Consider the following 27,644-nt stretch of genomic DNA (forward strand, 5'->3'; position numbering starts at 1 on the left):
ATATTGATGGGTTAGAGAGCAGTGCAATCGGGGGTCAGCTGATGGCCTCGGCTTCTACAGAGTCTCCTTTCACCCAGAGCAGGAGGATTGATGGCTCCACAGTGGCAGGTAATGACTTGGGTCTTGGGTTTATGAATATACATACATCGCATGTGCTACCAGCAATTATTATGTAACAGCTTTCTGTAGTGAAACAAATGAATTAAGATTTTGTCTTGGTAGAAAAAGTAACTGATGGAAGTTAACTTAGCATCATCCAGCTGATGATGTGATGTTCATTATTTATAAGCACAAAGTGAAACACAATCCAATAAAATCCATTTAATGCTACTTCCCGTAACAGAGCTGACTACAGCTCAGTATCGCTAATTTGATGGTCAAAGAACCACATGCCATTCACTGCCAGGTGATTTTGTTTCCGGAAAGTGACCCACCCCCCTTCATCTCCTAGGTGTGGCATTTGCTCGCTATATTCTGATTGGCTGCTGGAAGAATTTGATTGATACTTTGTCAACCCCCCTGACTGGTCGGATGGCAGGGAGCTCCAAAGGACTGGCCTTCATTCTGGGAGCTGAAGGCATCAAAGAGCAGAACCAAAAAGAACGAGACACCATCTGCATGAGCCTCGATGGGCTGCGGAAAGCTGCGAGGCTGAGCTGTGCTCTAGGTACAGGTGGTGTGAGGGAGTGTTCCCACAGAGCACAGTGTTGTTATGTTCTGTGCTGTCAAGTCGGTTTCAACTCCTGGTGACCTCATGTGGCAGAGCAGAGCTGTCCCATAGGATTTTCTTGGCTGTAATCTTTACAGAAGCTGATTGTCAGGTCTTTCTCTTGCAGAGTGGCTGGGTGGGTTCGAACCCCCAACCTTTCACTTAGCAGCTGAGCACTTAACTATTTGCACCACCAGGGTTCCTTGAACACAATGTAAATGGCCTTAATGGGAAGTAAGTCTTTTGGAAGGGGTCCTGCTGAGTGAATGGCTGGAGAATGAACCCAGATAAGAAGTAACTTTCCTCTATAGGAGTTGCCGCTAACTGCGCCTCAGCCCTTGCTCAGATGGCAGCTGCCTCCTGTGTCCAGGAAGAGAAAGAGGAGCGGGAAGTCCAAGAACCCAGCGATGCCATCACACAAGGTAACAGCTGAAGGGCCAGAGTCCACCTGGTGCCTTGTGTGCAGTGCGTACACACCTGTACATGCCCACACCCGCAGGCAGACACGGGTTCTCATTCTGTGTGTCATATATGTATACCTCTGGTTACAGAGGGCATAGATGGCTTTAGCTGGAGTTGGTGCATGAAGCCCATCCACACAGCTGTGCCTGTCCCAGAGCCCCTGGATGGGCCTGTGAGCAATAATAGCACCCACCAGCTCAGGATCCACCAGCTTCTGAAGCCACAGAGCAGGGGTCCCCAGTGCTTATGGGGCCTGTGGCCTGGTGGTTTGCATCATGGGCCACAGGATCTGCTGTGTGGGCACTTGCTGCCAGTGCAGTTACTATTTCTTCTCTGCCCTTGCATGACAACACATCCTTTGATTTTCATCCTTTCTCTCTCCCTCACCAGGACTGTCATGCTAATAAATGTCTTTCTGGCACAGTGAAACTAAAAGTGGAGCAGAAACTGGAGCAGATGGGGAAGGTGCAGGGGGTGTGGCTGCACACAGCACACGTCTTGTGCATGGATGCCATCCTCAGCGTAGGCCTGGAAATGGGGAGCCACAACCCGGACTGCTGGCCACACGTGTTCAGGTGCAGGGGGATTCCCTACCCCCAGTTGGCACTGACCCTGCTTGGGGAGCCTGGGGGTGGAGGAGAGGGTGGACTCAAGAGCCAGCCAACAATTTAATAGTTGATTATTATCATTCACAGAGTTTGACTAGACTCCAAATGAGAGATTAAAATGAGAGAAAGGGGAAAAGGACTCAAATGAAAGTATGTTTTGGAGAACAGAGTGACAGAACTGGACGTGGGAAATTGTGATTTATCTGTCGACCTTTTCTATGAGAGGCAGATGTCCTATACCAAGGAAGAAAACCGAATTTCTTGAAGAGTGGATAGTACAAGACTGGATAAATTGAGTGAATACTGTGGGCTCTAAAAGCCAGTCATGCGTCCGCGCTGTAACATTACTTTGTTTATTAATGTCCTCTTTGTTTAACAGAGGATTTTAGATAGCTAACGTGGGTACATAAAGTACAAGATGCCTATGTTTCATTTAGCTAGGCAAAGGAAAAACCTAAAGTGGTGCATCATGCCAAAGACAGGCCTACAATTTGGCTAAGCTTTGTAGAACCAAAATCAAAAGAAAATCCCAGTCAGTTACATAATTCATTGTCTGTAAGGTGAAAACAAAGCCATAGCTCCAGGACCCTACAACTAAGACAAAAACTGTCTTCCCAAGCACTGCCACTAGGATGGACACAGTAAGATGGGAAGAGCACTGCCACTAAGATGCAGGCGCATCGGCAAGGGATGGGGACACAAGCTGGATGCCTCACACCAAGCTCAGTTCATTCGGGGCAGTCGTGGGGCAGTCGCAGGTGCCCAGAACTTGCCTGGGGCACTGGCCAAATCGGGATTCAGTTGGATGTCCTCAAAGTAAATATGTTGTTATTGTTGTTAGGTGCCAGCAAGTCAGTTGTGACTCATAGCAACCCCATGTAACAGAGTAGAACTGCCCCACGGCCCTGATGGCAAAGTGGTTAAAGAGTTTGGCTACTAACCAAAAGGTCAGCAGTTTGAATCTACCAGTTGCTCCTTGGAAACCCTACAGAGCAGTTCTACTCTGTCCTAAAGGGTTGCTACGAGTCTGCACCTACTCGACGGCAGCGGGTTTGGTTTCTTTTTTTTTTTTTTAACCTTTACAGAAGCAGATTGCTAGGTCTTTCTCCCACAGAGCTGCTAGGTGGGTTTAAACTGCCAGCCTTTGGTTAGCAGCTGAGCACTTAACCATCGCACTACTTGGGCTCCTTCAAAGTAAATATAGCTATGAGTAATTTGTCAAGTTTCAAAGAGAGAAGCATGCAGATTACTTACAGGTTGAAAAACTGATCTTGAGAGGTGTTTTTAAAAGAACCGGGATGCATTAGCCTGGAGCGGAATGGGTTTAATGTGCAGGTCTGTGATCTGCTGCTGTCCATGGCTCTCACTAGAAAAAAAGCAAAAAAGCTTAAATTATACCGAGCAGTTTGTACATAATTGAAAATTTTCCTGATTATAGAACATCAGGATGGATTATCAATGATCTTTACTAGTAACTGGACTTATTCTGAGATGAGTGGCCTCTTATAAACCATTTTAGTCCCAAGTTCTACTTGGGACAGTTTGAACATTGGCAGTTGTACCACAAGCTGTGGCTTATCTCTGTTTGCCATGGTGGAGTGACTGCCACCCTCCCCAGCTAACATTGGTCATATGGAGCTACCAGGGCCATGCCTGATGTGGCTGGTCAGACCCCTGAGAAAGGCCCACTGTGGCTAGAGGACCAGCAGCCATACACACATTTATTCCAGGATCCAAAGTAAGGCAATGCTTCCAAGTCCTAACTGGGCTAAGCTATATGGAGGGAAAGAGGTCCCTTGGGAAACCAGCTCAAACAGCCAAAGCCAAGCCAAGCCAGGGAGCTGCACAAGACAAGGCAGGATGAACAGGGCATCATTGCCTGCCTTCCTCCCAGCATGGGGTGAGAGAATCCATGGAATCCTTACCCCACTTCCAGGCTATCTGGTCCAACTCAAAGAATAATAAAATAATGTGCTTATTGAAGAGACAGTGACAGAATGAGAGAGAGATGGTAGCTATGTTGAGAGGACTGGAGAAGAACTGGGGAGGATCGTAGCTGGCTGAATTTCCTTTGTATCTGACTGTGGGGTTTATGAGCTGACCAGCCTGGTGGCAACACTTAACAGTTGCTTGTCTGTGATCTCTCTAGGGTGTGTGAGTATGTGGGTACGTTGGAGCACAACCACTTCAGTGATGGCACCTCGCAGCCCCCTCTGACCATCAGTCAGCCCCAGAAGGCATCTGGGGGTTCTGGACTCCTTGGGGACCCCGAGTGTGAGGACTCACCCCAGGAGCAGAGCCTGGAACAGGGGCACTCCCTGAGCTCAACCCCTGTCATCCAGCCTCTCTCTATCCAAGACCTCATCAGGGAAGGCAGTCGAGGCCGGGCCTCTGACTTCCGTGGTGGCAGCGTCATGAGCGGGAGCAGTGCTGCCAAGGCGGTGCTCACCCTCTCCACCCAGGCTGACAGGTATGTGGGATACCCCCACTACACATACTCACCAAGGAGCACCCATCACCTGTTGGCAACACCCCCATCCAGGGCTCCCCATCTCATCTAGTCTCGAAACCATTCCAGGGATCACTGTGATCCTTTTCAAGCACATTTATGTCTACCACCATACTTCACACTTAGAATGAAATGTTTTCTAGTGGCTAAGACTGTAGGCTTGGGAGCCAGACCACCTGGTGAAAGCTCTGCCACGTCCTCTGTGATCTCGGGCAACGTCACCTTTCCGGTCCTTCGTTTCTTCATTGGGGAAAGTGTCGAAAAAGTAACTCTTTCACAGGGTGGTTGTGAGGTTCAATTAATTGTTATACTTAAGGCACTTAGAGTGTGGCAAATGATAAAATTCCACTATTTTTATGGTTATTACTATTTGAACATTCCACACCCAGGAGTGTGATATTTATTGATGCCCAACAATCACATTTAGGTTGAAAGGAGAAATCAGCAATAACCCCAACTGTTTGGTGACACTTTTTGATGTTGAAAGTGCTTTGGTCACCAGTCACATGTGGAGTCTATACAAGGAGGTCAGGCAGGAAGGGGGCGGGGTGGAGAGGCAGAGGAGCACTCACTGGGCTGGGGCTCAACAGTCCTGAGCTCTGGTCCTGGCCTTGACCCTTACCAACTACAAGGTCACGTAGAACATGTAAACTGAGACTAGCTTCTTCATCCACTAGCTCAATACAATAATCACTTTTTCCTGTTTATCTAGTAAGAGTTCTGTGAAAGTGTTTGGAATCTGGAAAATGATATACAGATGGGGTATAATATACATCACTATTTTCTTACTAGGGAGAGGAAGAAGAAATGGTTAATGGAACCCAGAAGCCAAATGGTATTGAAATTGGAATTACAAAATAGCAAGAAAAAAATGTGTTTGTTCCAATTATCTGTGAATGTTTAATCTACTAATTCCCATCTTAAAATGTACCCACCTCATATGATCCCATCAAAAATACTTGTCATTCTCTTTCTTTTAGAGACATTTGCATGGCCGGCGTGTCTGCTGGCCCTTCTGGCATCACCATAGTTTTGAAGCGCAGGCAGAGGGTGACCCAGGAGCAGTAGGATGCTGGCTCACCTCCTTCCCCATTGTGGCCACACTAAACCCAATACTTGATCTCTGTTCATAATTCCGGTGACCCTCAGATTGTCCTCAAGTCTTGCTACTGGTGCTCCCCTCATCCTTCCCACTCCCTTCTACTGGGAATGTCTTTGCCCAGCCCACTGAGTGAAAAGCAAAAAGGACCTTCAAGGTCTATTTTATTACAGAATATCCATTCATCCAGCAGACATTTGAGGTCCCATGACATCCAGGGCATGTATGAGGGCTAAGACCATCTTCAGGGGGCGTCCTAGATCAAGCCTTACTATACTCTGCTTTTGTACCCTCTTCATAACCAAGCTCATCATTATAATCATCAACTGTAGTCAAAATAAAATCCCTTTGATTGACTGCGTGTGTGTATATATATATATATATATATAAAATCTTAGAAATTGAAGCTAATTCTGAGGATTTTCTTCCCAGTTACATGTTTTCTGGGAGGGATAGAATGTCATATTTCAACTTGTTGCCAAACGTTTTATGAGTGCATACTATGGCCTGAGCTAGGCTATGGGGGGTATAGGGATTTTTTTAATATATGGCTGGTGCCCTTGGGATTAAAATCTACTGGTTAGAGCAGACTTGTACATAGTAATAGTAGGTATAATAGAACCATGCATTTGTTTATAGTGTTTACACAGCATTTTAATCACATCTAACAAAATTACCATAATCATTCTGCCATAAAAACTGCTGAATTCTTTCCAAGTAACAGATCTTTCTTTCTTTGTTTGCATCCAGGCTCTTTGAAGAGGCTACAGATAAGTTGAACCTAGTGGCTCTGGGAGGTTTTCTTTACCAGCTGAAGAAAGCTTCACAGTCCCAGCTTTTCCATTCTGTGACGGATACGGTCGATTACTCTCTGGCAATGCCAGGTAATTCTTTCCCTAGAGAAATTGTGAGTGAGGGAAGCAGGAGTCAGCACAGGTCTCAGGTACCAACACTAACCTGAAGAATGGATTCCACTTACCTTTGCATGTGGTCACTCTGGCTAAGTTCCAGGGCAGATTTGTCATCTGATTTTGAGGCACCATGTGTTCTGTGGGGTGGTATTATTACTTGTGAATGGAAGTATTGCTGCCACCACTGCTGCAGGGTATTGCCACTGGAGCTGGGCTAGGTGGTTCTGTTAAGGATTATGCTTGTGATACAGAAATTATATGGCTGCTACTTAGGGGTGCTTCTCATGAGGGTTGGAACCTTTCTGCATATCATGAACCATCCTGCTCACCTCAGTCCAGCCCACTTGCAGAGCAGCTGTTGATTCTAAAAGGGATTGGTGAGAGAGGAAATGGAAGGATGGAGCAACAGAGATTTGATCCTTCTCTTAGAAAAACTGCTTTCAGGGCGTATCCCAGTAACGATGGGGCAGAGAGGAAAGCTGGTCTCAAATAGCAACCTCATGGAAGAGGGAGTAGAGGAACTAAATTGCCCTATGGCTGCAAATGAAGGCAGGTTGCTCACACATGGAACAGCAGCACAGGCCCTCCTTGAAACTGAGAATCTAGTCCTGGATGAATGCAGAGAGAAGCCACATAGCCACGTGCTGTGGAAATACCTTGGTGGCAGGTTGGACCCTACCACCTCTTGAGGTCCCTTCCATTTTAGGAATCGGAAGTTCTAAGTGCAATTTATTTACCCTTTTGGTCTTTATTGCTATCTAACCTGAGAACCACGGTTCTTTCCCTACTAGTTTTTAATAGATAATGAAACCTTAGCTATATCAAGCCAACCTCCCAGACTCATTGACTTCCAGAGTATCTCTGAGCTCAGAGGAAGCCCTCAAAGTCTTTTGCACTGGAAAAAAACAGCAGGTTTTGAGCTTCCAGAAGACAATGAGCAGGGTCAGGAAGAGACAGCAAGCATAGGAGGAGGAAGCGCTGGCTTTGGAATCAGTCAGATCTGAGTTACAGTGCTGGCTTCACCATGTTCCAGCTGCATCATCTTGGGCAAGACATCTTGCCTTTCTGACATTCAATTTTCTGATCTGTAAAATGGCAATAATTATATTTACTTCTTGAGGATGTTCAAACATTTAAGTGATTAACGAGGTAAGGTACCACACAATATCTGATCCACTGTAAGTATTCAGTATATGCCAGTGATTGTTTCTTCAAAGTTTATTTGGCATGGCAAGACTAATGAAAAAGGAATGTTCTGGTTGGAAGAGTACAGTAAAGACCAGCATTTTGTAGGAGCAGCAATAGGACATGATGAGCAACGAGGAAGGGGGGAAGACCAAAGTGACCATGGCAAAGCAGTAACAAGAGATCAAATGGATGAGTAGATGTTGAGTTACAGTAGCTCTGTACTCTGAGGGATACCCAGTCGTCCCTGTATCACTGTTGTAGCTGTTAGATCTCAGCATAGAGGCTCGTGTGTGTATGTGTGCGCATGCGTGCGTACGTGCAGCAAACTACCCTGTGCAGCTCAATGGGCTTCTATGTACCAATATGCTCACCAGTCCAGTTCAGTTCTGACAGGTGGGAGGGGAATTATTTCCCCAGATTTTCATTCGCTCTCTGCTTGAATAGGTTCAGTTACTTCTGAGTTTGGGTTTTATGATGTTTATTGTCTTGCCTTCCTGTAGGAGAAGTCAAATCCACCCAGGACCGAAAAAGTGCCCTCCACCTGTTCCGCCTGGGGGATGCCATGCTGAGGATCGTGCGGGGCAAATCACGGCCCCTGCTCCATGTGATGCGCTGCTGGAGCCTTGTGGCCCCACACTTGGTGGAGGTGAGCACTTTGAAAGTGAGCAGTAGCCAGAACTGCCAGAACCACCAGAAAGAGCAACTGGCTTAGGGAACTCTCCCAGCAGAGGCATCACAGAGGTGTCCAGTCATTGTATAGACAGAGCACGGTGGCCATAAAGCAAGGGCAATGCTCCTGTCATCTGGTCCCAAACATCATCGTTCTCTGGTTCTCCCGTATGGCATCTAAAGAGTCACCTGGAAGGACAGGGTCTTGATCTGACCTATTTACAATTATACAACTCAGGTACCTTACACAGACAGGTTTTCATTCTTTTTGATCTGGTATCAACCTGAGTTTGGAGCTGAAAGATAAGCAGATGATTCCGAATGTCCTCATTTTTATACATGAATATAGCAATGCCTTTTGTTCCTGCCAGTCTCTCAATTCTAAAAGCTAAATATACCCTCAGTAGGGAAACCATACATCCTCATTTTCTCAACAGAATTAAAACAGTTGCATGCTTTCACAGTCCAAAGAAAATCCACTTGTATGATTCATCTATTGAAACTCTACATCTAAGTATCTCAATCAGTGATGACTGGCTACTACTAAGTTGGTGAGGAAAAATTGTTACCTCATCAATTTAGAAATAGCCAGTCATCAAATTGTTTTACAGTGATAACTATTCTCACATAGCCCTTTATCACTTATCTGGTAGAGATAAGACAAACCACCCCAAAAACTTAATGGCTTAAAACAGCAGCCATTTATTTAGCTGTGATTCTGTGGTCAGAAATTTTAGCTGGGCTCTGTGACAGTTCTGGTCTGGGCCACGCTTGGCTGATCTCAGTAGGCCTTGCTAGTGCAAAGACTAAGGCTGGCTGGTTCATAATGGCCTTGACAGAGATGGCTGATGGCTGAGCAAGTGGTTCTCTCTCTACATGGCCTCCCATCCTCCAGCCGGCTAGCCCAGGCTTGTTCACATGGCATTCTTAGGCTTTCAAAGAACTGCAGGAGGACAAACCCCAATCACAGGTACTTTTCCAGTCTTTGTTATGTAATGTTTGTTATTGCCCAAAGCAAGTCATACATCCAAGCCCAGGGTCGGTATGAGAAAGGACAACTAAAGGGCATGGATATAAAGAGGTGTGAACCAGCTGGGACTACTGTTGCAATGACCTACCTCACTGAGGGACAAATGACTTACCTGGTCTTCGTTTGTTTGGGGCAAGGCTAAGAAATAAGACCATGAGCAGTTCTCAGACTAGGTTCTGACATCTCTATAGTAAGCATGTTCTATACCATCCAAGAAAATCGTCACATTATTATGGGGTGGGGGTGGGGGGAATGAAATTACTAGAAACTCTTATTTTTCCAGAATCATTAAAGTGAAATTGGAGTTGTGTTGGATCAGTGGGTTAAATTTTTAAAAATGCAATTTAGCATGCAGCGCATCTATACTTGTCTACTGGAATATTTCTACTTTAACACAATCACTGCTTCTACCTCCCTATAATGATGTTCAGGTGGGTTAGGAAATCCTTCAGAAACCAAAATCTTACTTGGCCAAAGTCCTGATGGTTTTCCCTTCTGCTGTGAATTTTGCAGGCTGCTTGCCACAAGGAAAGACATGTTTCTCAGAAGGCTGTTTCCTTCATCCATGATATACTGACAGAGGTTCTTACTGACTGGAATGAGCCACCTCATTTTCACTTTAATGAAGCACTCTTCCGCCCTTTTGAGCGTATTATGCAGCTAGAGTTGTGTGACGAGGATGTCCAAGACCAGGTGAGTGTCTCACAGTAATCATCATCATCGTCATCATCATAGCAAACTTATTTTGAATGTAGTGGTAGGCACTGTTCTGCAGGCTTTGCATGCTTACTCCTTGCAATAATTCTATATGGAATGTGTGACAAAGAGAGGCTATGTAAAACCTTCTTAATTCACAGACCACATGATCTTGTATGTCGAAAATCCTAAGGAATTTAACAACAACAACAAAAAAATTGGTAGAATTAATACGTGAGTTTAGCTAGGTCCCTGAATACAGGATCAACAAACTAAAATCAATTGAACTCCTATACACTAGAAAAGAATTATCCAAAAATGAAATTAAAAGAAAAATTCCATTCACAAGAGCATCAAAAATAATAAAATAGTTAAAAAATTTTACGAATTCAAAACCTGTACACCAAAAATTACAAAACATTGCTGAGAGAAATTAGAGATGATCCAAACAGATTATGAAATATACCATGTTCATGGATTAAAGGACTCAATGTTTTTCAAATAATAGTTTCCTCCAAGCTGATGTGTATAGACTCAGTGCAACCCCTATCAAAATCAGCAGGCTTTTTTGAAGAAATTGACAAGGCAGTTCTCAAATTTATATGAAACTGCAAAGGATTTAGAAAAGCAGAAACAAATTTGGAAAAGAACAAATTTGGAGAACACTACCACCTACTTTCAGAACTTACCATGAAGGTACAGTAAACAAGACAGTGTAGTACTGGTGTAAGGACAGACATACAGATCAGTGGAACTGAGTACAGTGTAATGTGCATCATACTTTTTTTTTGTTTTTGACAACTGCAAAACCTCTTCGTGCATTTTTTCCCTAGGTGCACTATGCATGTTATATGTATACATGTATTATTTGCAAAAAATACAGTAATTGAGTTTTTACCAAGATGCCATTACAATTTTATGGGAATAGGCAGTGTTTTCAGCAAATGGTGCTTTTAAACAATTGAATATCCATATGTAATCAAAATGAACTTACCTCATATCATGCACAAAAAATATCCCAAAATTGGTCAGAGATGTAAGAGCTAAAACTGTAAAATTTTAATTTATAAATTTTCTAGAAGAAAGCATAAGAGAATTTTTAAGACTGCGGGTTGGGCAAAGGTTTCTTAGAAATAATCCATAAAGTTGATGAATTAGACTTCATCAAAATTAAAAACTTTTACTCTTCAAATCACCATTAATAGACAAGCCCAATGCTGGGAAAAAATGATTTGCAAATCATATATCTCGTGAAGGACGATTCTATAATACATAAAGAATCTAGCGACTCAATAATGAAAAGAAAAAATTGAATTTAAAAAACAGACAAAAGACTTATGAATCGCCTATAAGCATGTGAAAAGTTGTTCAGGAACATTAGAGAAATGCGATATAACTGTGCACCTTGATGATTTTAGGGTGAGATTGTTTGGGTTCTGGTTATTTGCTTTTCTAAAATTAACCCAGAAATGGGGGACAGAGAAGTATGTCATCCTTTCCAGAAATTCTCCTGCTGCTTTTAAGGAAAGGATTTTAAGTGCCACCATCTTTGCCTCTCCAGGTGGTCACATCCATTGGTGAGCTGGTTGAAGTGTGTTCCACGCAGATCCAGTCGGGGTGGAGGCCCTTGTTCAGCGCCCTGGAAACGGTGCATAGTGGGAACAAGTCTGAGGTGAAAGAGTACCTGGTTGGTGACTACTCCATGGGTAAGAACATTTGGATGATTCTTACTATAGACCCGTTAGTTCTTTAAGCCAAGTGTCATGCTACCAAAAGAAAGTAAAAGGAAATTAAACGGTAGGAAAGACTGACATTGAGCTATGTTTTATCAGCAGGAAATAATCTTTTGTAGCAGGGACATGAATTCTCAGTTCTGCCAGGAGGCTGAGAGCCCTCCCTGAGCACTGTCAGGTCCTGCTCTCACTGAGAGTTTAAACAAAAGGCTGAGAGACACCTGTGCTAAGTTCATTCCTAATGCCAAAAAGAAAAATGTTATTCTCATGCTAGTAAGACCCAAAAGAGTATCATAATAAAGGGGAATCAGAAGTAGGGGGGGTTGGGTCTGGCTAGAAATGAATGAGCATCCATAAAGCATGTCTAGGAAGAAGGGATGTTGTGTGGGGGTCCCTGAGACCATCTGTAGGTTCAGAGATTTGCCAGAACTCACAAGACTCAGCATGTAGTTATACTCAATGGCTAAGATTTATTACAGTGATATAGTAGGGACACAGTTCAGTCATAAAGGGAAGACACTGGCAGAGTCTGGAGGAATCCATGTACTGGCTTCCTTATGCTCTTGTCCTCCCATGAGGGGGTCACACAGAACATGCCCTTCCGCCAGCAACGACAGTGCAGCCACATGTTCCTGCCCAAGGATGTCTGTTAGAGTCTCAGTGCTCTGGGTTTTTATTGTAGGCAATAATGTCATGTATGCATTCTCTACCTGACATGTGCCCAAATTCCATACTCCCAACAGGAAAGCAGGTGTTCAGCATACACCACATTGTTTATACAAACAGTTTAGGTTCAGTGAAACCTTCCTTACCAGTTAGCTGTTGGCTGCAGCAACCTTGCAAGTGAGCCTTTCTGAGGGCAGCAGTCTCAGGCCTGCACAGATATGAATGAGTTAGAATATGCCACCAGAGATTTGTCTAAACCTTCCCTTCCCTGTAGGTATTCTAAGATTTTCTGTGCAGGAACATTCCAGAGGCCCACACATTTAACTGCTCTCCAGAGCTGCTTATATCTGAATAGATGTACACATCTCAGCCCTGCATGCAGCCAGCTTTGCCTGCCTTTCTCAACTGAGCCCTGGCTTGGTCACCTTTCCGCAGCTCCCCTTCAGGCTAAACTGAGAAGTACGGCACGGGAGCCAAGCCAGCCATCCAGTCAAAAGGCCTGGCATTTTTACAGAAGATCTTTTCCAAGGCCCCATAGAAGATACCCAAAGGATAAAACTTAACTCTCCTAAAATCCTGCACTCCTCTTTCCTCAGGAAAAGGCCAAGCTCCGGTTTTTGATGTGTTTGAAGCTTTTCTCAACACCGACAACATCCAGGTCTTTGCTAATGCAGCCACGAGTTACATCATGTGCCTTATGAAGTTTGTCAAAGGACTAGGTAAATAGGGTTTCCTTTCACACCTTGTAACAGCTGGGAACTCTTTCCAGGATGCCCTGATGACAGGCTCACTGGCTACCTGGAGCAAGCACGCATCCTGGGATATGAGCAGATGGTGCAAACGGCTTGTGGTGTGTACTCAGAAGCAGGAAGCTTACTGTGCAAGTGGCTTGGATTTTGTCCAGGGTTGATATTTTTCACTGTGTTCCTGGCATAGCCTGGTAGTGTAGCATGTTTTCAAGTCCGTATGCTATTTTATTCTAGCTTCTTTTTAAATCCTAGCATGTTCAATATTCAATATTATCATATTCAGAAATTGCCTTTAGCATTTAAATTGGACACCTCAGAAGACAGTCCTAGCAGTCTGCTTCCGAAAGATCACAGCCTTGAAAATTCTATGGAGCTGTTCTACTCTGCACACCTGGGGACACTGTGAGTCGGAATTGACTCAACAGCAACTAACAACAGAGGCCCCTCTCCCTTGAGAGCGTGTATATTTTAGGGACTACCTACCTCATTTTATGCTTAATTTAGGAACACTTTAACAAAACCGTGTTGCTATCTACATGGCCTGTTGTAGCAGTTAAACCAGAAGTTTAGAAGGAAATTACCTTACAGTTCTGAGCGTCACCATGGAGTGCTCTTAGACCTGGAGCTTGTGGACCTTTTAAATAAGGAAAACATACGGTTAATACTACTTTTTTTTAATGAAATAAAGTTTATTTAAAGCATATGTGAAAGCCATACTAAAAATTAAGGTTAATAATATTCTTTTACATTCATGCTAAATAACTGGCAATTCCTTTGCAAAAGAAAACTGGACACAAGGACATTGGATGACTTGACTCCTGTCCCACTTATTTTCAGAGGTGGAACTGAAATCTCAAAATGCAAGTTCCAGGATAGAGCCTAGAGGCTGTAACTGTTCCTTGTTTTGAGTACAGCACCATCGTTCCATTGTGATCTGTGCCCTGGGCAGCAGAAGCTGAGCTGAGGAGCCCTGAGACCCCATCCTCCCTCAGCCCTAGTAGCCCCATGCTTACCTACTTTACATACAGGGCTCCAGAGGAAGGTTTTCTCTGAACAGGGTAAGATTTGAGTTTCTAAACACACTGTTGTTGTTAGGTGCCATCAAGCTGATTTTGACTCAGAGCGACCCTATGTGACGTAGTAGCATTGCCCCATAGGGTTTTCTTGGCTGTAATCTTTATGGGAGCAGGTCCTTCTCCCACAGGACCACTGAGTGGGTTTGAACAGCCAACGGCCAACCTTTCTGTTAGTAGCCAAGCACTTAACCATTGTATCACCAGGGCTTCCTTGTAAACACTCTGTTCTACATTAAATAAAAGCCAAACACTTTAGTTTCTTCATCAGAAGAGGACTTCCTAGTATGAATGCTTGTATTCGGTGGAAAATTCAGCCCTGTGTTTTATTTAAGAATGACTGTTATTTCTATTCTATTGTTCAGTGAACAGTTACTGTCAGCTATGAGAGGGCATTGGCCTGTATGCACTGTGGGGATGCAAAGATGAGTAAAGCACACTTCCTCCCTATGAGAGGCTCAGAGCCTCTTCTTGGCAAACAGATATGTAAATCAATAATTACAGCTCAGTAAGATACGTACTTTAATAGAGCTTAGTTAAAAAAAAAAAAAAAAAAAAGACCATGTAAGTAGAAATGAACAAGCAGCTGAGGCAGTAGGGACCACAGAGGCCTCAGCAAGGAAGTGACATTTCAACTTTGTGGAGTGAGCAGTCAGTTTCCTTTTCTACAAATAGGGTCTATTGAGGATACCCTCATAGGAGAGAGAATGGGTGATGGGTTGAAAGAAAGTAAGGGGCCAGGCTGTGAAGAGCTTGGCATGCCACACCAGGGAATCTAGAATCCAAGGGGAAGTTTTTTAAATTGAAGAATGTGAGGGAGCCCTGGTGGTACAGTGTATTAAAACACTTGGCTGCCAACCAAGAGGTTGGCAGTTCGAACCCACCAGTGCTCTGTGGGAGAAAGATGTGGCAGTCTGTTTCCTTAAAGATTTACAGCCTTGCTAACTCAAGGAGGCAGTTCTACTCTTCCTATAGGGTCTCTATGAGTCAGAATCAACTGGACGGCAATTTTTTTTTGGTGGGGGGTGAGCACATGTGATATTAGAGACTAAACTCGGGCAGGCATGTGCCCCTATAGGAGGTACGAGAGGCTGCAGCGAGAGAGAACAGTGCTGCAGTGATTTGGAAAAGCAGAGAGGACAGAATTGACTCCAGCAATATTGTAGAGGTAGCATCTATAGGGTCTGGCACAGCTTGGATGTGGGCCTGAGAGAGGCATATGAGGAGCGACTCCCCATCCCTCATGTTTCTTGCAAGGACAGATGTCACTCAGAGTTAGGAAATTAAAAGAAAAGTAGGTTTAGATATGGTTGTTGTTAGGTGTCATAGAGTCGGTTCTGACTCATAGCGACCTGATGTACAACAGAACAAAATTATGCTCGGTCCTGTGCCATCCTTAACAATCGTTGTCATGCTTGAGCCCATTGTTGGCAATCACTGTATCAGTCTATCTCATTGAGGGTCTTCATCTTTTTCACTGACCCTATATTTTACCAAGCATGATGACCTTCTACAGGGACTGATCCCTCCTGATAACGTGTCCAAAGTATGGGAGATAATGTTTTGCCATCCTCGCTTCTGAGGAGCATTCTGTCTGTGCTTGTTTCAAGACAGATTTGTTTTGTTCTTCAGGCAGTCCATGGTGTATTCAGTATTCTTCACCAAACCATAATTCAAAGGTATCAGTTCTTCCTTGGTCTTCCTTATTCATCGTCCAGCTTTCCCATGCATGTGAGGCAATAGAAAATATCATGGCTTCGGTCAAGTGCACCTTAGTCTTCAAGGTGACATCTTTGTTTTTCAACACTTTAAAGAGGTCTTTTGCAACAGATTTGCCCAGTGCAATGCGTCTTGATTTCTTGACTGCCGTTTCCATGGGCATTGACTGTGAACCCAAGTAAAATGAAATCCTTGGCGACTTCAATCTTTTCTCCATTTATCATGATGTTACTTATTGGTCCAGTTGTGAGGACTTTTGTTTCCCTTATGTTGAGGTACAATCCATACTGAAGTCTGTGGTCTTTGATCTTCATCAGTAAGTGCTTCAAGTCCTCTTCACTTGCAGCAAGCAAGGTTGTGTCATCTGCATAACGCAGGTAATTAATGAGTCTCCCTCCAATCCCAATGCCCTGTTCTTCTTCATATAGTCCAGATTCTTGGATTATTTGCTCAGCATACACATTGAATAGGTGTGGTGAAAGGATACAACCCTGGTACACACCTTTCCTGACTTTAAACCACATAGTATCCCCTGTTCTGTCTGAATGACTGCCTCTTGATCTACTATGTACAGGTTCCTCATGAGCACAATTAAGTGCTCTGGAATTCCCATTCTTCGCTATGTTACCCATAATTTGTTATGATCCACACAGTCGAATGCCTTTGCATAGTCAATAAAACACAGGTAAACATCCTTCTGGTAGTCTCTGCTTTCAGCCAGGATTCGTAGGACATCAATGATATCCCTTGTTCCACATCCTTTTCTAAATCCAGCTTGAATTTCTGGCAGTTTCCTATCGATATACTGCTGCAGTTGCCTTTGAATGGTCTTCAGCAAAATTTTATTTGCATGTGATATTAATGATATTCGATAATTTCCACAATCGGTTGGATCACCTTTCTTGGGAATAGACAAGGTAATGAGTTCTCCTTTGGACATTTGGACATACTGAGTTTCTGTGAAACATTCAAGTGCTGATGTGTGGTGGCATGTTAGAAATTGCAGTGTTTTACCTTAGGGAGGGAATTGGGGCCTGAAACTAAGGATTCAAATTTATAAGTGTGCACGTACCTGAATCCATTGCCATCAAGTCGATTCTGACTCATAGCAACCCTAATTCTAATCCTCTACCACTGTTTACCTATAGAAAACCTAGATGCTCCTCTACAGACATGTTGAATCTCTAGAGATGTGCAAAAAATAGAAATCATTTGAATTTCATTAAGCTGCCTCCGTTCTCAAACCCCAAATGTTGGAATCTTCCCACAGTCCTCATTTATAATCCCTATTAGTGCCGAGCACTGGCAGCTAACCCGGCCCTTTTCCAAATATAGAGAGGTCTAGTGCCTCGGTCCAGCACAGCGCTGGGGTCTGGGACCTGCCTCTGCTGTCAGAGCTTCAGGAGTCCTGCCCAACAGCAGCGGGTCAGATAAGTGAATTGAAGTGTGCCCGCCCACAAAGAACCCTATCCAGCATAGGGATAGAGAGTATGGGAAAAAATGCTCATGAAACATTCTTCAGTGAAAAGGGGAGTTACAAACAGTATTGTCCAGAGCATGTTTGATTTTAGCCTAGTTGTGACAGGGAGAGTGGGACAGGGAGTAATCTCCTACAACCCAGGTTATGTATATTATCCCAGATGGAAAGTCACACTTCACCCACAAAAATGGAAATGTTGTTGTTGTTAGGTGCCGTCCAATTGGTTCTGACTCATAGTGACCCTATAGGACAGTGTAGAACTGCCCCACAGGGTTTCCAAGGAGCGGCTGGTAGATTCAAACTGCTGACCTTACCCACAGGTCTTGAGGGTACACTGCATGCCCATAGGCCACAGCATACCTGGGGAGGTCACAGGTGGAGAGAGCGTGTGAGCTTGAGGGTGTGGACCTGGGGCATAGCCTTTATTAGGGTCTGAGGGTGGGGTGTGAGGGGATTTTCACAGGGTATGTGACCATTGGTCCTTTTTAAAACTAAAGAGTGAGAAACGGGAGAGTGGCTATATGGAAACTATCTAAGGGCGGCAGCCTTGGGATGCTGAGGAGTGGAAAACTTGGGTATCTCCGGTAGCATGGTTATCTGGGGCAACTAGCTGCAGCAGGGTGTGGTGCACCAGCCAACATGGTGAGGAAGGGGCCAGCATGGATGCTGAGGCGTCGTCTAAGATGGAGGCTGGCTAATATCATTACAATTACACACAGTTTAATCTCAACCAAATAAGATGCATAGTATGTTCCCAACGGTATTTCACATATATACTTGTAGGGGAAAAACAAAACTGAAAGGTTATATACAAAAGTGATTTTTCTTGGGGTTGTGGAATCTGGGATAATTTTTATTCTCTTTATTTTTCCCCTCTATTTTAATAAATACTTGATGAGCTAATACTGTGTGAATAAATTAGGTATTCTGTGACAAGGGGCAAGATAAACTGTAATTTTGTTTTTCTCTATCTCCCCTACACCTCCTAGGTGAGGTGGACTGTAAGGAGATTGGAGACTGTGTCCCGGGACCAGGAGCCACCTCCACTGACCTGTGCCTCCCTGCCCTGGATTACCTCAGGCGCTGTTCTCAGGTAGGGGAGGTGCCCTTGCTGAACTCCAGGCCCTGAAACACATCTCAGACGATGTTTGGAAAACATACTGTTCGTCTTTTGCTAAAGCCCAAGAGAAACACTTTCTGCTATCTCTGAGATTGGGGCGTGAGTGTGGGGTGTAAATTTGTATCTCTACCCCTTCCACAGGGCCCTAGTGGCACAGTGGTTAAGAGCTCAGGCTGCTAACCAAAAGGCCAGCAGTTGAAATCTACCAGCTGCTCCTTGGAAGCCCTATGGGGCAGTTCTACTCTGTCCCATAGGGTTACTCCGAGTTGGAATCCATTTGATGGCAGTGGTTTTTTTTGTTTTTTTTTTTTCCTAACCTTTTCCACAAAGGAGAGGAAGGGTAATCAAAGTATACTAGAATGCACAATTTGATCCTGAGCTCTCTGAAACTTCTTACTTATACTAAGATGATACTAAAAAGTAGAAGGCGGGGACAATGAAGAGGCACCCAAAAAAGGCAAGCAGGCCATGTGTTAAATCAAGATGTAGTAAAAAGAGCCAATGCAAGTGAATGAAGAGCAGTGGTGGTTCCGTGGTAGAATTCTGTCCTTCCGTGCAGGCAGATTCAATTCTGGGCCAATGCACCTCAAGCACAGCCACCAGTGGAAGCTTGCATGTTGCTGTGATGCTGAACAGGTTTCAGCAGAGCTCCCAAACTAAGACTAGGAAGAAAGGCCTGGTGATCTGCTTCCAAAAATCAGCCAATGAAAACCCTATGGATCAAATCACAACAGTCCTATCCAGTTGTACACGGGGGCTAACTCAACAGTAGCTGACAACATCATCATCAAAGTGAACAATGACCTTCATTATGCTAAATCCAATAATTCTCTTCATATTGTATCGAATATGAACAATGAATAAGGAAGACTGAAGAAGAACTGATGCCTTTGAATTATGGTGTTGGTGAAGAGTATTGAATATGCCATGGACTGCCAGAAAATGAACAAATCTGTCTTGGAAGAAGTCAGCCAGAAAGCTCATTAGAAGCGAGGATGGCAAGACTTTGTCTCACATACTTTGAATATGTTATCAGGAGGTACCAATCCTTGGAGAAGGACATCATGCTTGGTAAAACAGAGGGTCATAGAAAAGATGAATTGACACTGGCTGTAACAATGGGCTCCAACGTAATGATTGTGAGGATGGTGCAGGACTGAGTAGTGTTTTGTTCTGTTGTACATAAAGTTGCTATGAGTTGGAATAAACTCCATGGTGCCTAACAACAAACAACAACGTTGTATCAAATGCTGGTCAAGCAAGATAATACTCCCATCTTGAAGCCCTTTCTCCTCTAGGCTTCAGTGACATCCCCCTCTCATAGTTTTCCCCCCATCTTCTCAGGCTGTGTCCCTGAAGAGGTTGTGCCTCTTCTTTTCGTAATCTACTTCAGCCTCTCCTTCGGTGATACTGTTGCTCCTCTGGCTTTAAAAGAATACATGGCCCTGACTTCCTCCTCCAGCTGCCTCCACAAGGCCTCACGTGACATATGCCCCCTGCTTCCTCTCCACCCTCAGATCCTTCCCTCTCACTCACTGTGCTCCAACCACACTCACTTTCTATCCCTCAGATATACCAAGCTCATTACCACTCAGGGCCTTTGCTAGTCTCTCTGCCTGCAGTGCCCTTTCCCCAGACTTTCCCCAGATCTTGGTATGGCACCCATTATCATCTGAAATGTCACTTCAGAGAAGCCAAAGCTAAAGAGTCTACCAACTCCCTGCCAGTATCCGCCCCTCCCCCGCCCCCGCCACACACACATCTGGTCACTCTTTCTAGTACCACCTGTCTAGTTTTTCTTGTAACATTTATGTCAGAAATTTTATTTGTGAACTATCATCTGTAAGATCCACAAGGACAGGAATTTTGTCCATCTCGCTCACCTCCGTTTCCCTGATTTCCAGAACAGTGCGAGTGTGGTGGGCACAATCCTAACTCAGAGGACCCATGGGAGTTTGTCCCAGAACAAACTGGGATCCATGGGCTCTATCAATGAGAAGGGAATAAAGAACCTAGCTGCTCTATTAGCTGTTTCTGATTCCCTCATTGCTCCCACAGGTCCCATTCCTTTAGATGCCTCCCTTTTCCCCCTGCCTCTCACCTCCCCTTGCCTCATTTCCTTAGAGGTTAAATTAGGGGAAAGGAAGTCAGAGTGTGTATCCCATTTGCCTATAGACTCACTTCTCAACGATCCCCATAAAACACTTTTCCCATAAGCAAAAATTCTTGACGTGTTTCATGGTTCCCTTGGTAGGTTTGTAGAAGTCCATAAAACTCAAATGTAATTGTAACACTGAAGAATCGTTTTTCCTCTACTTTTTTTCACCACTGAAGGTTATTTCATCTGCTTCGTGGTATAAGTGCCTCTTGTGAACAACCTTATGAATCCAAATCGCAGACAACCAAATTTAATTTTTTCATTGGACGATTCTCTGGTTTACTATCTCCCTTCTATTACTGATGTATAATTTTATTGTTCTTTAAAGCTTAGGGTACAGCTTCTTTTTTTATATATGTAACTGTGGTTTGGTATTTTTGTATGTAGTTATTGGCCAAAATCTACAAAATGCCCTTGAAGCCAATATTTCTGAGCGGGCGGCTTGCTAGCTTGCCTCGAAGACTTCAGGAGCAGTCAGCAAGCAGTGAGGACGGAATTGAGTCAGTTCTGTCCGATTTTGATGACGACACTGGTAAGGTCATTGATTGGACTAACCCAGGTTATTTGCTATGTTCAAAGTAGCTTATATCATACGAATCATCATTCTTTTATGTTGTTATTGTTTGTTAGTCTGTTAGAACAAGTCTTCCTAAGGTTTCCATGGATGCAACAAAAACATTTTACAATTGATGCCTCCATCCAAACCCATCCATTTGACATGGGTGCCTTTATCTAAAACCAATGCAGGTTTGCAGATTCCACTAAATGCCATTTCTAACTCCAAATTCACTTGAATTTAGCAATTTGGAATGTGGTTGCATCGATGCACTGGTACTTAAATTGGCTGATAATTGTCTTCAATACCTTTTAGGAAACAGTCATTTTGTAATTATTTCCTGCAGGACTATTTGGTTAGAGACTGGGGGAAGTTAAGCTGTTACTGAAGAGAATCTATCTGTGACCGGGGAAGCTGGAGGCTCATTAAAACAATACTTTAAAGAATTTGTTTCAAATAGATCCCATGTAATCTCCTATGAATTAGAGTTCAATCTAGTAGCTTTGGTTTATTGTTGATCATTTTCAGAGGGTTTAACCAATGTTCATGCTTGCTCCCTTCTGTCTCAGAAGGCCCCATTCTGTTCCAGATCTAGAAATGGAAACAACAGTGCTAAAGAGGCCTAGTTTCTGAGTTTAGGTTGTTTCAAACTCTTAGAAAAGGACTTTGTTGAGAGGTTTTTGTTTATTTATTTATTTTACTGTTACAAATTTATTTTGCTGTTACAAACTCATTTGTAGGGGTGGCAGGAAGATTTACTTTTTTTTTTTTAGACTTTGTTGGTAGTTTAAGTTGTCAGGCTTTTGTGTTTTTTTTTTTCTTTTTTTAATTACATTTTTTTATAAGAGTTACAAACTGTAAAATCTCACTAGTCACAGTAAATCTCACTAGTTCAGACCAATTGTGAGGAAGAATTAAGAAATAAAAATCTAAAGTAGAGAACACTTTAAAATATTGGAAATTGGCTAAATGTTGCCTAATAGAGGTCTAATCTTAACAACTATATAAAAAACCAAGCCTGTTGCTATCCAGTCGATCCCAGCTTGTAGGATTCATTTTTACTTAGCATCTAAAACCTCCAGCCCAGATAATTATACACACAAGCCAATGCTGCTTACCCATGATACATTCTTTAAAACAGCTGTAAGCGGTTTGTGTATGTAACAGTGAACATTCCCCTTTCCATCTTGAACAAACCATTAATCCATTCATTTTTTTCTAGCAAGCCTATTATGAATAAAGTTCAGGCAAGCGCTTACCTAAATTATCCAACATTATGAATTCACTGAGGGCTTTAAAATTATAATAATATATGAAACATAGCTAGATCATAGAAAAGAAAAGCTTTAATATTAAAAAAAAATTCTCACCATTGACATATTCTCAGATATTGTTCCTCTGGTTCCCAATGGCAAATACTTTTTTTTTAACCTTTTTCTATGGTAATTCCACACATATGCAAAGTAGACAGAATGATATAATGAACCATCGTGTACCCATCACCCAGCTTCAGCTATGATCAGCCTATGGCCAATCTTGTATCATGTGTCTCTCTCTCCATATTCTTCGTTTTCATATTATTTTAAAGAAAATTCCAAACATCATAGCATTTTACCTGTAAATATATCAGTATGTATCTTTAAAGATAACCACAGTACCATTATTACAAACCATTGCAATAACTTAAATAGCATCAAATTTCTAGTCAGTGTTAACATTTCCAACTATGTCAAATTACTTTCAAGATTCCCATGAGGTCTGTACTTTGTGACTGGTTGACGTCTCTTTATTTTCTTTTAATCCATCTCTCTCCCTCTTCTTTGCAATTTTGTTTAAAAAGTGAAATCCTTTGTCTTGTGGAGCTTTCTTGTGTATTTTATTGGTTGCACACCCACAATGATGTTCAACATCTTTCTGTCCTGTGCATGTCCTCTGCTTGTCCATACCTGCTCATATTTTGGTGTTCATGAGAATCTCCTGTCGTCTAATTTTATATGTTTGTCCGTGGGGTTCAGTTTTCCCTCCTTGCAACCAGTATATTAAAAAAATTATGGTAGTTTTTTTTTAATGGGAATATTTAAAAACTGCAATGCCATTGTCTAATATAGTTACCTTTTGCAGGAAAACTAGCAGTGAAGGATTAAAATAAAAATGTAGGCTGGACTATTTTTGCATAGAACTTCAGGTCCTTTTATATTTTTGTACCCAACTCTAGGTCCTTTTATATGAAGCTAGAGAAACTGAGTCCTTTCTCTGCATCAGCTGTTTGAGCTGTTGACTCACATACTTCAGAAGGCAGTGATGAGCAGGAATGTAGGCTCATATAGTGCTCAAGTTAATGACAAAACTAGAATTGTTTGGAACAGTAACAAAAATTCCATGTTTTTCCTCTCACCTAGTAATATGCAGCATGAATAGTTAGTATCTTATTTTAAAAAATGAAACTCTTAGAAGAAGAAGAGAGGTGTACTGCGGGATGTATTGTTCTGGGAAGACAATCCCTTTTGACGCTATGAGCATCATTTCCCCATGCGTGAGCAGCATAGACAGTGGTTTGTATGTATGCAGGATTCAGAGAGTACCATAACTGCAAACTGAAACTTGGACAAATAAAAGTGATTTATAGATGCTGGCACATTGTCTCCATAAACAACTGCCTCCTATGCCATAGCCAGAACTGGTTGGTGCCCAGCTACCAGTACTGAATGTTTTAAATGTTCTATAGAAGAATCCTGATGAAAGGGAAGGGGGCAGGAAATGTGGAACAGAATTTCAAATTTTCATGGGTTCCAGACTTCCTGAAGCCATTGAGGCTGGATGAACCCCTGAAACTATTGCCTTGACATGATCTTTAAGCTTTAGTTAAACCGAAACTATCCCCTGATGTCTTCTTTGAACCAAACATAGTTTAGCATAACTAATAAAGAATGTCTGCCTTGAGCATTATGCCCTTTTAAAGAACTATCTATATGGAATCAAACTGACAACAGCAACTTGAAAGGTTAGACAGGAAGGTGGGGACAGTGAGTTTAAGCAATTGAGAAAAGGAAGGTGAGAATGGTTGTACAATTTGAGGAATGTAGTCAGAGACACTGAACTGTACACACAGAAATTGTTGAATTGGTGTACATATTGCTGTGTATATTTTCAACAACAATAAAAATAAAAAATGAAAAGCCATAAAAAATGATTTATAGATTGTGAAAAAAAAAATCGGAGATGAATGATAGACCCTTGAAAAAAATGAGGCAATGAGAACAGAAGATAGACTAAGGTGATGAAAAAAAAAAAAAAAAGGTGATGAAAGGGATATTTTATTATTTTGCTATTAGCTCCCGAGAAATCTGACCATCATTTCAATTAAGTAGAATTCACATACCATGCCATCATCTTCTTGAAATGAAAAGAAATATTGGCATCTTTCCCGTTGACTTTGTCAAAACATGTCAATTATAAGCTGCTGGTGTATCTAGGTACTCACATCCTTACAGCTCTTGACAGTGTGTAGAACCCTGTTAAATGCACTGTTGAATTTGATCTTGCAGTGATCACTGTGTTGAAGTGGGTCTTACAGAGGCTGTTTTTGGGATTCCAGGTCTGATAGAAGTCTGGATCATCTTACTTGAGCAGTTAACAGCTGCTGTGTCCAATTGCCCACGTCAGCACCAACCGCCAACCTTGGACTTACTCTTTGAGCTGTTGAGAGATGTTACCAAAATACCTGGTAAATATTTTTATGTCTTCCAGTGAATTGTTATATGTTTAACTTTCAGGAGGGTATTTCTGTGAGTATCCATCTGTTTTACTGTTTCACATATAATAGATGCTCAATGAATGTTGATTGGCCAGAATGCAGTTAGGTTTAAGATATGTCTAGTGTATTGTTTGCATGTCTGCCTATCCGCCCATTTACAAATACTGTGTGGTGGCCAGTTAGTTTGAGCCCCATGTTAACGGAGCCAAGACTGAGGTATCAGTGCTTCCATAAGCCAATTGGTTTTGCTCTGTTCTGTGATTACAGTCTTCCTCCTTGACCAGATCTCTCAGTCACATGCTCTTGGGCCCCAGGATGTCTGTAGGGCTCACCAAGTCTACCACTGAAATGACAAACTACTCAAAAGTATATGCAGTATAAAGATAGCAGCATCTTGTTGCTATAAAGCTCACAGGTGATTATATTTGGAAAAAGACCTTTGGTAATCACCTAGTACAGCCCCTCATAGTACTGGAGAAGAATTGCTCTCAGGAATTTATTTCTTGTTCTGAATTAATCAAGTGTAGCATGCATGTTATTCATCCAGTTTTCCCAAGCTCAAAGATATATTTTTATAGAAATTTTTACTAACAGAATCAGAACCCCAAATGGAAACACTAGCTAATTCCATATAGTAATGAGAAGAGTTCTGTATTCATCATAAATTCATGAAGACTTGATGATGGATGCTGTTTTAAAATATAGTTACCTTTTGCAGGAAAATTAGAAGTGAAGCATTAAAATAAAATGTAGATGGACTAATTTGTAATCCAACTCCAGTCCTTTTGTATGAATGTAGAGACATTGAGTCCTTTCTATACATCAGCTCTTTGATGTCAGAATTTTTTTTTCTCAGAAAAACCACCATAGCTACTCTTGTAATTTAAAAAACTTTCCACCTAAGAATAAGCAGATATTTTATAGAATTAATTCTAACTCTGTCTTACTGTTAGGTACCATCTTCTCCTTTTACATTTATTGCCACAAACTGTGTATAAAGAGCATTTAATAGTTCTACTCTTAGGAATCTATCATCTAAGGAGATTAACAGTAAAGCAGACAAAAATGTGTATATAAGTATGTTCAGAGAAATGTCTGGAATACCAGAAATATTATACACGCCCTAAATGGAAAGCAAATTATGTTAAAGCCATGTACATATTATGCAGGCCTGAAATTTAATATTTTTGAAGAATATTTAATATGAATAGCTGTTTACAAGGCACTATTAAAATATAAATATTATGGAATACAGTCTCAGCTACATGAAAATGTATGTATTTATAAATACACACATACACATAAATGTGCTCTCAAAAGTTACTAGACTACTTCAAAATGTGATTACCTCTGTGGGTTTTTATTTTCATGTATTTTCCATGTTTATTCCAAAAGCATGCCTTGAAGCACAAAGATTTTTATTATAGCATTGTCTATAAAGCAAAAAATTAGAAACATCTTAGATGTCCATCAGTAAAGGAATGGATAAATTGTCGCATATACATACAGTGGGATAATGTGTGGCACTAAAAAACGAGGACTATCGGAATTTGCTGATATACAGTGATCGCTAACATATATTGTTAAGTGAAAAAAAAATCAAACTTCAGACCAATGTTTACAGTATCCCCATTTGTGTAAAAAAAAAAAAAAGCTTAAAACCCCAATATCTCTCTCTGTTTCATATAACCCAGTGCTGTCTAGATTTACATCTGGGACTAAGAATTGGTCAAGTGATACTTTTATCAGTATTTTAATTTTTTTAAGAATATATTCATGTATTACTTATATAATTAAAATCATGCAGAAACAAAAAAGAAAAATGCCACTGAAGAGCATACATTCTCCCATCAGTGGTGTCTTAATCATCTAGTGCTGCCGTAACAGAAATATCACAAGTGGATGGCTTCAATAAACGGAAGTTTATTCTCTCACAGTCTAGTAGGCTAAAAAAAAAAAAAAACAGTGGACTAGAAGTCCAAATTTGGGGTGTTGGCTCTAGAGCAAGGTCCTTGTCATCAATCTTCCCCAGGTCTAGGAGAGTCTCAGCACAGAGACCCCAAGTCCAAAGGATAGGCTCTGCTCCCGGTGCTACTTTCTTGGTGGTATGAGGTCCCGCTGTCTCTCTGTTCACTTCTCTCTTTTGTATCTCAAAAGACATTGGCTCAAAACACAACCTAATCTAGTAGATTGAGTCCTGCCTCATTAACATAACTGCTGCTAATCCCCTCTCATTAACATCATAGAGATAGTATTTACAACACACAAGAAAATTACATCAGATGACAAAATGGTGGACAATCACACAATACTGGGAATCATGGCCTAGCCAAGTTGACGGACATTTTGGGGGACACAATTCAATCCATGACAAGTGGTAAATTCTTTTTTCTTGCTCCTTCTTAGAGAATGGTAAGATCCTTCAAGAGAGATTGGCAATGCCAAATGATGGCAAAGAGCTCTCCTTTTATTACAGGATTGTTGCTGAGGACACAATTCTGATGCCAACTTTCCTTTTTCAGGACCAGGCTTTGGTATCTATGCAGTCGTTCATCTTCTCCTTCCTGTGATGTCCCTTTGGCTCCGTCGTAGCCACAAAGACCATTCTTACTGGGACGCGGCCTCTGCTAATTTCAAGCACGCCATTGGTCTGTCCTGTGAGCTGGTGGTCGAACACATTCAAAGCTTTATACATTCAGGTATCTATTTTGCCAGAGCAGTTCTTTGAGTATTTTAGTAGACAGCATCATTGACT

At 42.1% G+C, this 27,644-nt stretch overlaps 1 protein-coding gene and 1 long non-coding RNA gene across 2 annotated transcripts in view; one reads left to right on the forward strand and one right to left on the reverse strand.

The window, feature by feature from the left end:
• The window catches only part of ARFGEF3 (ARFGEF family member 3), a 165,557-nt gene that overhangs the window by 127,702 nt on the left and 10,211 nt on the right, over positions 1 to 27,644 (forward strand). The window contains exons 15-28 of the mRNA XM_003403996.4: positions 1 to 108; positions 452 to 667; positions 1,021 to 1,131; positions 1,596 to 1,746; positions 3,929 to 4,249; positions 6,138 to 6,271; positions 7,987 to 8,132; positions 9,699 to 9,878; positions 11,443 to 11,587; positions 12,877 to 12,999; positions 18,291 to 18,394; positions 20,967 to 21,111; positions 24,731 to 24,859; positions 27,412 to 27,588. Coding sequence (XP_003404044.2) covers positions 1 to 108; positions 452 to 667; positions 1,021 to 1,131; positions 1,596 to 1,746; positions 3,929 to 4,249; positions 6,138 to 6,271; positions 7,987 to 8,132; positions 9,699 to 9,878; positions 11,443 to 11,587; positions 12,877 to 12,999; positions 18,291 to 18,394; positions 20,967 to 21,111; positions 24,731 to 24,859; positions 27,412 to 27,588 — 2,190 coding nt within the window. The remainder of the gene's footprint in view (positions 109 to 451; positions 668 to 1,020; positions 1,132 to 1,595; positions 1,747 to 3,928; positions 4,250 to 6,137; positions 6,272 to 7,986; positions 8,133 to 9,698; positions 9,879 to 11,442; positions 11,588 to 12,876; positions 13,000 to 18,290; positions 18,395 to 20,966; positions 21,112 to 24,730; positions 24,860 to 27,411; positions 27,589 to 27,644) is intronic.
• On the reverse strand, positions 87 to 25,304 carry LOC111751989 (uncharacterized). The gene is made up of 7 exons (XR_010323011.1): positions 24,617 to 25,304; positions 13,611 to 13,663; positions 12,427 to 12,488; positions 6,367 to 11,520; positions 6,065 to 6,283; positions 3,034 to 3,145; positions 87 to 183 (listed from the first exon to the last, which is right to left on the reverse strand). It is a non-coding gene; the product is annotated as an uncharacterized LOC111751989 (long non-coding RNA).

Source organism: Loxodonta africana, chromosome 1 (assembly GCF_030014295.1).
Source record: "Loxodonta africana isolate mLoxAfr1 chromosome 1, mLoxAfr1.hap2, whole genome shotgun sequence".
In the NCBI taxonomy this organism is placed as follows: Eukaryota; Metazoa; Chordata; class Mammalia; order Proboscidea; family Elephantidae; genus Loxodonta; species Loxodonta africana.